We start from the raw sequence: 15,203 nt of genomic DNA on the forward strand, positions 1-15,203 counted from the left end.
AAAGAGAAATACTGAAGCCTTCTTTTTTTTCTTCTTTATTTTCAAAATCTTTTCCTTTTCAACTGAGCTTAGTCTTTTAAAAAAACCAGATGTGTACACAGTATCAGGGGATTCATAGTTTCCTTAGCAAAACTATTTGGCTGGGAGCCAGCTCAGTCCCACCTCTGATCAGCTACAGAGCTCCCGGAGGAGGGCCACTGGCGGCTCTGATGTAATCTGCTTTGCACGTGGAGGCCAGGTCAGCTTGGCAAAGGGCAGTGCAGCTTGTTCTGTGAACAATTGTATTGTGTCCAGCTCAGACCAAGTGGGTGAAATGAGCCAGAAGTAAAGCTGCATTCTCACAGAATGCTCTGAGAGATGGTCTCCCTGCTGGCCTGTGAGCCACTTAGAGAGCAGTTCCTGGACACAGCCCTGGTAGCTCTGGTTTGAAAACTGGCCAGTGGCCAGTCCATCAGCCGCTGGGGCTGCTTTCCGTGAGATGAACTGATTGGCGTCTCTTCCTGGCAGACTTTCACGTGTGACAACAAAGCTGCTCATCAGACTCCAGATAAAGGCGAGCAGGTCCCTTACCTTTCTGAGCCTGTTTCCTTTATCTGTGAATGAGAATGATAATAGTACTCACTGTGCACAGTTGTTACGAAAATGAAATGAAATGATATAGGTAGAGCTCTTAGCGCCGTGTCTGTATGTAGTAGGCATCCAAACATTTTTTCGGGAAGAAAGGGAAGATTAGTTGATTGGAAGGAGGTTGCGAGGGAATCTGAGGCTCCCTGTGGCCAAACCAAAAATCCAGCAGCCAAGTGTTCTGGTCAGCCTCTGAGGACGTGCCTGCTTCTCCATGGGACCTGAGTCCCTTCGGATTTGTTTATAGAGTGGCTGAGATGGAAGAGCTTGGCCAGGTTCCCTAAGGGTCTGTTATGGGCCAGGCTTGTGTCTTGGCCCCAGGGAGTTCACCATAAAGCCAAAAGTTCTCAGTCTTTTTCCGATCACGGGTTCTTTTGGGAATCTGACAATATCACATATGAACCTGCCCTCAGATAAATACATAGATATATACATTTCCATTTAATCTGAGTGGGTTTGCTGCCTCCCCTGCCCACTGCCCCCCAAAGTCTGTACATGAACACTTTAGAGGTCTGTGGACAGCAGGCTGAGGAGCTGTGGTCGCATGGAATCAAACAGACCTGAGTTTGCACCTTAGCTCTACAACTTGTTGCCTGTATGATCTTGGGTTGTCTTTCAGCCTCTGACCTTCCTCATTTATAAAATAGGAAGAATCGTTTCAAGTGATTTTTGAAGATTAAATGAGAATCATGGATGTAAAGGGTTTAGCTCAGCACTTGACATATAGTAAACAAGTAATATTAGCCTTAAAAAGGGTGGTATTGTAGTGGGAGCTACAAGCTGAAAGGAAGGTTAGCCTTGGGCCTAAGTGCTGGCGGTGGGGTTGAGATTGTGTCCTGAAGATGAAGAATTAGGAAGAGACAGAGAGGGAATTCGGATGACTTGGTTCCAGTCCAGGCTCTGCTGCTAACCTGTTCTGAGGCCTTAGGCAAGTCCAAGTCTAGGTCTCAGGACCCTTATGTATTAGCAGAGATTGGACCAGGCAAAGGTTCCCAACATTTTGCCCTGGAGGACTGCTTTAACGTTTCTCATGGACTCATATATATATATATATATATATATATATATACGCACACACACATACACGTACTTAGTTCTTAATGACTGAAACCCCAGCTCAAACTCGCCTTACTGGCTTATGTAACAATGTCCAGGGAGAGACTAGACTTCATGTATTGCTTGGATGGCGCTGCTCTCTCCACCTGGAGGTCCCTGGAGACGTTCAGGGAGGTGGTTTCTCTGTGCTGGCTCCCCTCAGGCGGCCCCCTCCTCTGTGGTTCCAAGATGGCTGCCAACAGCTCATTGTGAGGGCAACCCCTGCAGAAAAGACCTTCCTCTTCTTCAGTAGCTCCATTTGATGTCCTGGAACAGAGACTCTGGGGTTGATGGCCCTGGCTTGAGCCCCATCCTGCGCTTCGTGATCTCATCACCCTGACCAGGAAACAGGAGGCTCTGGCTGGCCAGGTCTCAGAAACAGGCCTTCCCATGGAGGTAGGGTAGGGGGCCAAGGCCGCAGGGACTGAGATGGGAGGACTGGCAGTTCCTCAGGGAAAGTTGGTGCTCGGACAGGAAGAGGCTGAGGGATGGCCAGAACCGCCCACAGACCCTCTTCCCTCTTGCACTCTTCCATCCAGCTCTCAGCTTTCTCCCCTGATCAATCTGCTGATACCCCATGCATGCGTCATTAGCCTAGTCACCGAATGTTCCTGATTTCTCTTGGCTTTAATCGAGACTATTTAAAAAACAGTTATTGAGCACTTAGGCTCAACTTACTGAGTTAGATACTGTGCTAAGCATTTAACCTGCATCATCTAATTCTGTTTTCACAAAACCCACTGAGGCCGATATTTTAAACCCATTTTATGGATGAGGAAGCTGAGGTTCTGGAAAGTGAAGTAACTTGCTCAAAGCCACATAGCTGGTGAGTTTCCTTACTTAGGGCCCCCCGCATTTTTCTGAACATGACTCCAGTAGAATCCCCTGTTCTTCCAGACTTCATTTATCACAGGGCTGGGAGGCAGTGTTAGCATTTTCCCTTCCAAATGCTACCTCCAAACAATTATTCTTTCCTCGTTGTATAAACCCTCCTTCATTTGAGGCTCATTACTTCTGGTTATATTCATTTATTTATTTAATAGACATTGACTGAACATGGTACCGGGCTCTGTGCTAGGTTCAGGGGGTCAGCAGTAAACTGGATGTAGCCCTTGCCATCATTAGCTCATAGTCTGGTGGGGGAGACAGACGTGATGGAGGGGATTACAATCCAGGGGAATCAGTGCTAGGGTGGGAAAACCAGAGGAGAGGTGTGGGCAGTAGGAAGGGAGGCCAGGAGACTGGATTGGAGTCTGTCCCATTAATCTAGGTGAACGACAGAGATGTAGAGTGGCCGGGCTCAAGAGAATATTAAGAGACCGAATGATAGCACTGGGTGATTGATTGGATTTGGGGGGAGATGACAGGGAGGCGCAAAGGAGGCCCCGCTTTGGTCCTTGGCAGCGGCACTCTTTGAGGTGGTGAGTGCAGAGGAGGAGGAGCAGTTGTGAGAGGGGAGATGACGGAGAGGAGAGAGGTCTGGGCGTGTGAGCTCAACCATGCAGCAGGTAATTGGGTATTTGCATCTGGGAGTCAGGGGATAGATCCAGCTTGAAGATGCAGATATTGCAGTCACCTGCATTCGAAGCCGCAGGAGTAGATGAGATTGCCCAGGGAGCAACAGAGGCCCACGTGAGAGCCTTAGGGCTTATGGGAAGGGCAGAGGAGAAGGGGCTGAGAAAGAGCAGCCTGGGCACGAGAAGAACACCCAGAAAGGCTGGTGTCTTGGAAATCAGTGTCTCAAGGATAACGGGATGCTACAGAATGGGTCATTTAAAAGGACTAAAAAAAGAGTCTTTTATGTTTAGCAGCACGGCGGTGCTAGGCTCAGCAGGAGCTGTTCTGCGGGGGTGTGAAATGGAAGCTGGGCTGTAGCAGCTTGAGCGGTAGATGTGAGGAAATGGAGAGAGCAGGTGTAGGCGATGCTTGAACAGTGGCTCTAAGGAGAAAGATGAGAAGAAGGGGGTAGCTGGAGGGGTTGAAGACGTTCAGGGAGGTGTTAATATTCCTCTTTTCTTTTCAGCAGAAAGAGCCTTGGGGGTGTACATATTTTGAATGGAAAGAGCCAGTACACCGGGAAAAATTAAAGATGAGGAGAGAGAGGGAATACATAATGAAGTGAAGTCCCAGCGAAGGTGGGAGAGGCCGAGGCCTGGGACCTCTTCATCGTAAAAGGCGAGTCTGCAGAAAGGAAAGATACAGACACAGGTCTGCTTGCAGGTGTGGTGCAAGAAGGTTCACGGCTCCTCTTTCCTCGGTGAAATAGGAGGTGAAGGCGGGGAAGCAGGAGGAAAGCTTGAGGGGTTTGGGGGGAGCTTGAAAAAACCACTCCAGGGGAAAGAGAAGGTTGACTATGGAAATATAGGAAGACTTGTGGGCAGAGCCGCTGGAAATAGAGGTTGTGGCTTTTAAAGTAGCCCCAGGGCATGAGGGTCGCTGGTTCTCTCTAGTTGCACTTTGCAGCCTAAAGAGAGGGGCACAGGAAGGCAAGTGGTTGGATCCATCCATGATGAGCAAAGCAGATTTTTTGAAGGACCATGGGGCAAGGGACCTAAAAGTACTGGCTAAGAAGGGGCTGAAGTGACAAATGATAGGGGATCCATCTGCTCAAGAGGAAAAGGGCCACCAAGGACTCCAAGGCGTGGTGAGAGGGAAGGATGGGCACAGCAGTGGGGCGGGGGTCAAGGAGCAGGTGAGGATTAGAAGGTTAAAGGTTGTGGCCCGAGACTGGAACTTCAGGTTTCTGATGCAGCGCAGTCCTGGGTAATTTGGAGAAGGAGGTGACTGGAGTGATAGGTGTGTAACAGTTGCTGAAATGACCATGGTCGTTCACAGTGATGTTGATGTTACCCAAGGAATAAGGCAGGGTTTGCTATGGAGAGGAAGGCAGTGGTCCAGATTCTGATCTGCTTGCTATCTCTAAAGTTTTACCTTTCCAGAATGTAAAAAAAAAAAAAAAAAAAAAAAAAGGGACTCATATATATGTAGCCTTTTCTGACTGTCTTTTCACTTAGCCATATGCATTTAAGATTCATCCATGTCTTTATATGGCTTGATGGCTTTTTTATGAGTACTGCTCATTGTATGGATTTACTAGTCTATCCATTCACCTTCTGAAGGACTTACAGTTTTTGATGATTACGAGTAAAACTGCTATAAACATATGCATGCTGGGTTTTTTTTGGTGTGGACATAAGACTTCAAATAAACTGGGTAAATATCTAGGAGTACAGTTGCTGGATCACGTCTGTACCATTTTGCATTCCCACCAGCAAAGAGTGAAAGTTTGTGTTGCTTCAGGAAGAAATAAAATTGTCTTTATTCACAGATGACATGATGGTCTATACAGAAAATCTCAAAGAAATCTATTTTTAAAGCTCCTGGAACTAATAAGGGAGTATAGCAAGGTTGCAGGGCACAAGATCAATATATGAAAGCTTCCCTATATACCAGCAATGAAGAATTGGAACTTGAAATTTTTTTAAAAAACACCATTTACAGTAGCACACACATACTCGAGAAATACTTAGGTATAAATCTAACAAAGTATGTACAGGTTCTGTATGTGGAAAACTATAAAACACTGATGAAAGAAATCAAAGTAGATTGAAATAGAGAGGTATTCCATCTTCATGTATTAGAAGACTCATTATTAAGATGTCAGTTCTTCACAGCTTGTTCTATAGATTCAATTCAATCCTAATTGAAATCCCAGCAAGCTGTTTTATAAATATCAGCAAACTGATTCTAAAGTTTATATGGAAAAGGCTAAAGATGTAGGATAACCAGCACAATACTGAAAAAGAATGAAGTTGGAGCACTCACTCTACCTGATTTCAAGACTGATTGTAAAGCTATAATAATCAAGACAGTTTGGTATTGGCAAAAGAATAGACGACCAGGATTATGAAACAGAACAGAGAGCCCAGAAATAGACCCAGACAAATATAGTCAACTGACCTTTGACAAATGCATGAGGGCATTCAGTGGAGAAAGAGTAATTTCTTCAACAAATGGTGCTGGAACAATTGGAACTGTTTTTGTGTACGTGAAAAATGAACCTAGACACAAGAGTTTAGGCCTTTCATAAAAATTAACTCAAAATTGATCACAGACCTAAATGTAAAAGACAAAACTATAAAACTTTTAAAAGAAAACGCAGAAGAAAACCCTACATGACCTTTGGTGATGAGTTATTAGATATAACACCAAAGCACAATCCATGAAAGAAAAAATTGGTAAGTTGGACTTCATTAAAATTAAAATCTTCTATTCTGCAAAAGACATTTTTAAGAGAATTAAAAGACAAAGCACAGACTGGGAAAAATATTTGCAAAACACATATCTGATAAAAGACTTGAATCCAAAGTATATTCTTAATACTTAACAATAAGAAAACAACCCAGTTAGGGACTTCCCTGGCGGTCCAGTGGTTATGACTTTGCCTTCCAATGCAGGGGGTACAGATTTGATCCTTGGTCTGGGAGCTAAGATCCCACATGCCTTGTGGCCAGAAAAAACAAAACATAAAACAGAAGCAATATTGTAACAAATTCAATAAAGACCTTAAAAATGGTCCACATCAAAAAAAAAAAAAAATCTTGAAAAAAGAAAACAACCCAATTAAAAAACAGGCCAGGGACTTCCCTAGTGGTGCAGTGGTTAAGAATCCACCTGCCAATGCAGGGGACATGGGTTCGATCCCTGGTCCAGGAAGATCCCACATGCTACGGAGCAACTAAGCCCATGCACCACAACTACTAAGCCTGTGCTCTAGAGTCTACGAGCCACAACTACTGAGCCTGAACGCTGCAACTACTGAGCCGACACGCTGCAACTACTGAAGCCCGCGCACCTAGAGCCTGTGCTCTGCAACAAGAGAAGCCACCCCAATGAGAAGCCCATGCACTGCAATGAAGAGTAGCCCCGCTTGCCGCAACTAGAGAAAGCCCGCGCACAGCAACAAAGACCCAACACAGCCAAAAAAAAAAAAAAAAAAAACAGGCCAAATATCTGAGTAAGTACTTTACCAAAAAGATGTAACCAAGGGCAAATAAACGTGAAAAGATGCTCAGCATTATCTGCCATCAGGGAAATGCAAACACTATGCACCTATTAGAATGGCTAAAAAACAAACAAAAAAACAACCCAAAACAAACAAACAAAAAACCTCACGAAACCTGACAATACCGATTGTTGGCAAGTAATTGGAGCAACACAAACTCTCATTTGTTGCTGGTGGGAATGAAAAATGGTGCGATCCAGCAATTGAACTCCTCAATATTTATCCAGTTTATTTGAAATCTTACATCTACACACATACACATATTCACACACACACACACAGATACACAAATAGCACACAAATATTTATAGCAGCTTTATTTGTAATAGTCAAATACTGAAAGTAACTAGGATGTCCTTCAATAGGTGAAAGGATAGGCAAACTGGTAAATTCATACAATGGAATAGTCTTCATTGGAAAAAAAAAAAAGAATAAGCCATCAAGCCATATAAAGACATGGATGAATCTTAAATACATATTGCTAAGTGAAAGAAACCAGTCTGCAAAGGCAACATAAGTGTGATTACCTCCCCCATTTTTTTTTTGACGTTCTGGAAAATGCTGAAAAAAATTCTGGAAAGCTAAAATTATAGAGATGGTAAACAAATGAGTGGCTGCCAGAGGTGTGAGAAGGGGAGAGCTTTGAGTAGGTGAAGAACAGGGGATTTTTCAGGGTGGTGAAACTATTCCGTATGATACTATAATGTTGGATACATGCCACTGTGCATTTGTGAAAACCCTTAGAACTTTACAGCACTAAGAGTAAACCTCTTAGTGCTAACTATGCAAATTTTAATCATTGTGGAGATTAAGGGGTCCTAGGATGGAATGTAGAACATAACAAGTGAACCTAACTGGATTGTAAATGTATGAAACAACCTCCCTGAGAAGGGTGAGGGGAAAAGGTGCTGGCCTAAGTAACTTTGGAAATGAGGGAGCCTGAAAGACTAAAGACAAAAGGAACTGTATATAAGCACTGTACTCTGATCAAGTTGTTTCCCAAGGGCGGATGGGTAACAATTCTGGAGCCATTATGCATGAACACTGGAATTGAACAATTAAGGAAATGGGTGGCAGATGGTGGGACCCAGGTTTCTCTCACCTGTTGGAGTAGAAAGTTGTAGACAAGCAAGAGGAGGCTAGAGTGATCCATATGGTAATGGATTGGAGGTGGAGACATTAGTAGGAAGTCATATTTAGCTTAATATAGATACAGATGGTTACATATAGAAATATTAATAGGTATGTATATATACAAGAGTTAGGGTACACACACACACACACACACACACACACACACACACACACACACACACTTCCTTGCTCTGCATCTGAGAGGACCTAGAAACAGTGATACCTAAGTAGCACGAGCACACGTAGTTCCCAGATCTTGGTTTCTAATACCATTATCTAATAAAAGGAACCAGGGGGCACTTCCCTGCTGGTCCAGTGGGTAAGACTCTGTGTCTCAATGCAGGGGCCCGGGTTCGATCCCTGGTTGGATGCCTGGTCGGGGAACTAGATCCCACAGGCATGCCACAGCTAAGAAGTCCGCATGCTGCAACGAAGATCCCGCATGCTGCAACTAAGACCCAGCTGGCGCAGCCAAAATAAATAAGTAAATAAATAAATAAAATATTTTTAAAAAAAGGAACCAAGGCTCCTTGGAGAAATGGCTGGTTTCGGAGTGGGACAAGAAATGTACAGGATGAGGCGGTAGCATCTTGTAGTTCCAGAAAGTAAGGAGGTGCTCATACAAACCAACCAAACAATGCTGGGGGCATGTCGAAGCCAGCTCTCAGTGGCCAAAGCTGGAACAATTTGAGTAAGGAAATAAATAACATAGTATTGGATCAAAACCCCAAAGTATCCATGAGTCCATTCTGATGTAAACAAATGATGGAATAAATAAATGGGGGAGACTAGACAAACCTCCTATGCAGAAGAATTCCAAATAATCTATGTAGATATTTTGCCCTCAAGAAGGTGGAGCACAACTGCCTCCTTCCTTCCATAGCGACTTCCTTCCAAAGTTTGAGGTGATAGTATTATTTATGCAACCAGTTCCCTATTGATGGGCATATTCTTTTGCTTTATAAACAGCGCTTCAGTGAACCCTTGTATGTATATCACTCTACATTTCTGTATTTTTGTAAGATAAATATTCCAGGGAGAATATAACTTTTAACAGCTTGAAAGATATATTCAAGTGGTTCTTCAAAATGGTCCTGTGAATTTATACCCCTGCAAACAGTGTATGAGTATCAGTTTCTCCACACTCTTGGCACACTGTATGACTCACAAAGGGGTAATGTATTCTCTTTAATATAAACCCCTTTTAGTAATCAAGAGTCAGAGGACAGGTGTCCCAATAGAAAGGTGGATGAAGGACCTGAACACGTACTTCACAGGCAAATAATACAAATGGCCTATAAATATTTGCAACAAAAAACTTAAAAAACGTGCAAAAATATGTTAACTGAGGAGTCATGAAAGAAATGTAAAATAGAAACAGTGGGACATTAGTTTGTCCACTAAGTTAGTAAAGAAAAAAAGAGCTGTAGTAACTGGTATTAGCCTGCTCCAATTTTTATGGATCAACAAATAAAACTTTTGGAAGCCAAGTTTTTAAATATATACTTTTGAAAAAAGGTACACATACTTTTATTCACTCTACCTTACAGGAATTTATCCTCAGACCTTAATTAAAAATGTATAAAGATATATGTATAAATATGTTCACCACAGCATTGTCTATCACAACAAAGTGATTCGAAATAAGCTACCCAACAGTAGGAGGTTCCTTGATGAGGAGACATCCCTGAGATGAAATGCTTGGCAGCTGCTAAAAATATGTTGATATTCTTACATATTTATAAAAATTCTTGTGATAGTATGATTAATATATACCAATTTAATTGAAAAAGAGAAACATGTTCTATGACTAGACAGACATATGTTCTGAAACATGACAAACATATGTTCCAAGAAGGACACATACCACAGTGTTTATCAGGGGTCTGTATGTGAGAACGAGCTTGCAAATGACTTCTGTCTCTTGTGCTTATCTCTGTCCCTTTGTTTTCTACATTAAGCTTCTCTTAAATTTTGTAGTTAAAAAACAATTAAAACAGTTTAAAACCATGCTGATTCTCCCTTTGTAATGTCTCTCTCCTCTGCCCCTTTTTTCCATCTCCTTCAACACTGCCCTCGCTCAGGCCTCCCGTCTCTCACTTAGACCATCGCCTCAGCTTCTTGATGGGTGTCCCTGCTCCTGCAGAAGGGTCTAGCCTGTCACTCCTGTGCTCAGAAGCCTCTGGAACTCTCCTTGCGCAGCATAGTGTCCCCTTGTTTCTCCAGACCCCCTTCCCTTCTAAGTTCAGCCTCCCTCCCGCCCCAACCCCACGGGGCACCTGCAACACCAGTCCTGTCCACCCGCTCAGCTCTCCCTGGTCTCCTCACCTGTTGAGGGTCTACCCATCTTTCAAGGCCCACCTCCTCTAGGAAGCCTTCTTTTCTCATTATCTCCCCCATACTCCAGTTCACTTGGTTTGAACTTGTTTGATGGCCATGATCACCAGCTGCCTTTTAATACAGTGATTTCTGGACTGACAGGTCTGGACTCGCAGTGCCTGGAGCACACAGTAAGGGCTTCGTGAAAGTCTGCTGAAGTGAACTGATCCAGAGTTGCCTCTGAACACCACCTGAGTCAACTCTGCCACGTTCCGTAATTATGCTTTAAATAGGTGTGATTTTTTTTTGACACATAAGAATCTATTAAATTATACATATAAACTATCACACTTGAGATTTATGTGGCATAAAAGTGTGCATGTATTAAAATATAAGGTTTATGGGCATATCACCTAGAAAAAATCTTGCTATATGGAAAATCTTTCTTCCATAACTGGCTAGTAACATTTGAGTCTGAACTTAATTTTAGGCAATTCCTTGGAAAAAATGATTCTATGGAAACCCAGGCACGTCCTGGAGGCAACCACAGATAATTACACAGAGAAAACTTTTCTATAATATTCCTGCTTAATATAAGAAGCCAAATTTTGATTCTTGGTGATTTAACTTTTTCTTGTTTTCTCATTGAAAAGTGACAGTATTTCAGTAAAGGGAAGACATTTGGTTGCAGCAGTAAACATGCTTTGATAACTCTGGACTATCCTTAACTCTTTTAGTCTTTGTAAAATTTAGAGGTTTTAGATGCTTAGCCTTCCTTTTCATTCCACGTCTCCCCCATTCTCTGCCCATCTCTCCTCCTTTCTTTGCAGTGCTGTCATTGCACTCTTGGGCATCCGTGTTTCACATAGAGCTGTTGTTATAGTCATGAAACATAAACAGGAAAGCAAACCACTGCCCAGTGTTTCTCAGCATGAAGCTCCTCTTGTTTCATTGAGGCATCGTGTGAGTCAACTAGACACTGATGGATGACTTTCTTGTTCCCACCAAAGGACTCAGGGGCTCGAGGATGGTCAAGTGTGAGTGATATTCTGAACGAAAAGTACCAGTATATCCTTTTGGCATATGCTGTCTCCAGAAAAACATGCCCTTTTACCTGCATTGCTTTACAGAACTTTAAGAGATGTTTTTGTATCAGTTAAATTATTGGGCAAACCTCTCCTAGAAAATGAAATTTGTTGTAATTGTGCAAATATAGGTGAGTCCTTCTTGTCTTGGGTCTGGCTGGAGATATGGATCTCATAGGTGGTAGTGCCAGCATGCATATCCCTTTGTCTGGCCATTTGTCCATCCGTCCATCCATCCATCCATCCATCTCCCCATAACTGGGATCCTTCTGAGCAGAAATCCTGTCTGATACATCTCAAAATTTCCTGAAGCACCTTTAGGGAGACCCATATGTCGATGGAGGCCCACTAAGTCCCCTGGCTAATGATGGGAGTACTTATTTCTCACAGCACCACTATGCATATTGGAGAGCTGGTGCTGACGGCATGGGACCCACTTGTAGGGTTAGGTGTCATAAAGGAACCCTCAACCTCCTGCAACCCTAGGGTTTGCTCTGTCAGTCTCCCAACCTCTTAGAAATCCCATAGAAGTAGTGGGCGGGGTAACTTGGTTGGTCCGGCATTTAACAACTTTTCTGGTGTGTGTGTGTGTGTGTGTGTGTGTGTGTGTGTGTGTGTGTGTGTGTGTGTGTGTGTGTCTGTGTCTGTGTGTCTGTGTGTGTGTCTGTGTTTGACTCTACAGGTCAGTTTTTGGGTTGTACGAGAAATTCTAACAGCACAGACTTTAAAAATAAGGGCAGAAATCCTGAGCCATTTTGTGAAAATAGCCAAGGTAAGCTGTTTTATTATTACTTTTCCCCTTCCTTTCTTTTTTGTCGCAAAAAGGTGTTTCCTTGGTACTTTGGGTGACGATTTGCTCTGGATGAGCCGGGCAGGGTTCAGACACGGGGCTCTGGCCCAGCTTCCCCAGGCAGAGGCAGCTGTGGGACCAGCCTGGCTGCTTGCTGGGCCTCCCAGCCCCTGTGCATGCACAGGCAGGTGCCCTCCGCCCTGTGGTTTTGGCAGCCAACCATTCTTTGTAGCTGGCCTTTCACAGACTCTCCATGAGGCCCCAGTGGCTACCTCTGGAATCCATTCATCCTCCTATTCAGATTTAGCCAGTGCCGGGGGTTGATGGCTTTTAGTCAGCATCGGAGGTTGTGACACCATCACATCCTGCACAGTTTATTCGCGGTCAGCAGAGCTCACCCCACCCCATCTTGCACTTGAGGCCCGGGCCCTGCTGCCCCGACCCCACCCCCTGGGTCTGCCCTGGTAGGGTTGGTCCTTGCCGGTTATTGGGCACCAGGCTCACGTCTTTACCCCACTTGCCCCTCCTCTTCCCTCATCTCTGCCAGCCCAGGCTGTGATCCCACGGGCCTTCCTGGACCACTCTCATCTCTTACACAGTCCTGCCAGCCCCTCCCAGCCCACTGCTCCCCACCACGGGGCTCGCCTGACTCAGCGGAGCACCGTCCTGTCTGTTTACTGCCCGCTTTGTGTGTGCACGTTGTCTTCCCACCGAGGTCCTAGGCCAGCTCACCTTCACTGCGGCCCCTCTCTGGCCAGGTGCCATAGCTGCTGCTTTACAGAAATGATTTCATTTGAAGATGACATTATTATTATCCCATTTCCGGAGGAGGAAGGGGAGGCTTAGAGAGGTGGGTGTCCACGCCCAGGCCCCATGGTCAGTCGGAGCGTGTCTCTCTGCCTTCAGGATAGCTGCTCTGCTGCCCCTCACAGCAAGGTTGTGTTCATCCAGCTCTAAGTATGTTAGGGGCATGGACACTTTTACGTCCTGTGCATTCTGAAGTGCCTGGAACTGTTGCTGGGCGTAATGATACTTGTTGCTCTCGGTGAGTTCGTGCTGGGCCACAAGAGAAAGTGGGATGAAGTTCCAGCCCATCTGGTGCTTTCAGTTTGGAAGTTTCCAGTCCCTACCCAAGGGATCCGAAACGATTCCTCCTTAAGCTCTGCCATCTTCCGATGGTGGATCATCACGCTGGCGCTGTGCCCTGGGTATGTTCTTGTTCGAGCCTCCTCCTTTCTCTGGGCCTTGGTTTCCCATCTATAAAATGGGAAAGGGGTGGATTAGATAATCTCCCAGAGAACCTTCACCTCTAAAAGAAATTCTGTGACAGGCATAGCCATTCAGATACAAAGGATGAAATTCAGCTCACTCAGAATCTATTATTACACACAGCAAACGATTAGGGAATATTACGAGATGTATGAAATGCAGTATTAACTTGTGTGGTAAGGGAGAAATCTCCAGGTAGGAACAGAGCCGTGAGGACTAGGCATAAGGGCTTTTCGTGGATTTGTTCATTTTACTAAGCCCTGCTCTGTGCTGTACTAGGTCCTAGGGATATGATGGTAGATACTGCTTCATCCCGGCTCTCAGGGCACACACAGTCCAGGGTGAGAGAGGGGCAAGTGCAAGCAAATACAGTCCAGTGGGCTGAGGAAATGCACAGGCTGCCGTGGGAACATGCAGGTGGGGTGGGGTTGGGGACAAGTCTTCCTGACAAAGAACAAGCAGCCCACGCCACACTGCCCGCTCTCCTGGGTGCCAGGCACTGGTCTAGCAGTTTATGTGCACTATCCCACGCAGCAGAGGTGCTGTGATTACCTTCCTCATTTTAAATATGAAGATGTCGAGGCTCAGAAGGCTTAGGTAACTTGCCACAGAACACACCAGTAGTGGGAACCCGGGTTAGAACCAGGCCTCTTGGTTCCGTGGAGCCTGCCGGCTACACAACTTTCACCGACTCCTGGGAGTGAGAAGTGGGACCCGGGTCCTGTTGGCAGGTTTCCCTCAGCATAAAACCAAGAGCAGAGCAATTACATTTTTCTGCGCTCACCCTCACCTGTGTCTCCTTCTGTTGCCCTCTGTGGTAAGGAACTTGTCTGAGATGGAATTAAATCCAAATGTTCTCACTAATTTGGGGCCTGGTTCAGAGAAGCATGGTCAAGTGGCTGGGAAGCTGGAGCTCCGTGCTCCCAGCTGAGGAGATCGTGCAGATTAATAACATCTTTCCCCAGCCTCCCGCTTCCGGGTGTGAAGGTAATCTCAGTAGACCCATGTTGATGTTGTTGGCACAGCGGAGGTTTCAGTTTACAAAGGCCTGCTGGGACAGTTCAGATTCATCTAAAAAAAGAACAGAAAGGACATTATCAAACCTCATCCTGAGCCATGATTCTGTCCAGCAGCCAGACTAGTCAGCTTATGGAATTTTGCAAATGTTTTAGATGCAGACTCACCTTTTGACAATCTGAAAGAAAAAGAGCATATGGTTTCTGTGAACTTTCTAGAACTGTATTTTCTACATGAGATATTTTTAAGTGTAATTGAATTTCATAAATATGACAGTATTTGGTAACACTTGAACATGTTTTTGTTCTGTTGTTTATAGCAGCAAAATAATCTATTCCATATCTTTTTTCTTTTCAGAAACTTCTAGAACTCAACAACCTTCATTCTCTCATGTCTGTGGTGTCAGCATTACAAAGTGCACCCATCTTCAGGCTGACAAAAACCTGGGCTGTAAGTTAATCTTCCTAAGTCTGTTCCTTTGGTTTGGGCCGTCCTTTCTTTGGTGAAGTTCTCCATTCCTTAAGCCCCAGAAGCCTTTCTCAGTCTGCCCTTTGCCAACGACGGAGGATGACTGTGGGTTAATGAAGTGTCCCCTGGCCACTCTCTCTCCTTCAGTGACCTCAGCCTCGTTTTGGGACAGGGAAACTGTGAGGAAGCCAGCGTGGCCGGGGACCCTTCTGGACCTGACAACATCATGTATGATGGCGGGGTCAGTGGCATGACTTCTGCCCTCCGCTTCAAACTGCCCCTGGGAAGCCTTGCAGTTGCGCTGGGCTGCTGGCTGTGCAGCTAAGAGTTTCTTTGG

The 15,203-nt window shown here is 44.8% G+C and overlaps 1 protein-coding gene across 22 annotated transcripts in view; it reads left to right on the plus strand.

Moving 5' to 3' along the window:
• The window catches only part of RALGPS1 (Ral GEF with PH domain and SH3 binding motif 1), a 287,326-nt gene that overhangs the window by 99,551 nt on the left and 172,572 nt on the right, over positions 1-15,203 (plus strand). For all 22 annotated transcript variants that reach the window (XM_049710721.1, XM_049710726.1, XM_049710727.1 and 19 more), the window contains 2 exons: positions 12,005-12,094; positions 14,756-14,848. In XM_049710721.1, the coding sequence (XP_049566678.1) occupies positions 12,005-12,094; positions 14,756-14,848 (183 nt within the window). The remainder of the gene's footprint in view (positions 1-12,004; positions 12,095-14,755; positions 14,849-15,203) is intronic.

This window comes from Orcinus orca, chromosome 6 (assembly GCF_937001465.1).
Source record: "Orcinus orca chromosome 6, mOrcOrc1.1, whole genome shotgun sequence".
In the NCBI taxonomy this organism is placed as follows: Eukaryota; Metazoa; Chordata; class Mammalia; order Artiodactyla; family Delphinidae; genus Orcinus; species Orcinus orca.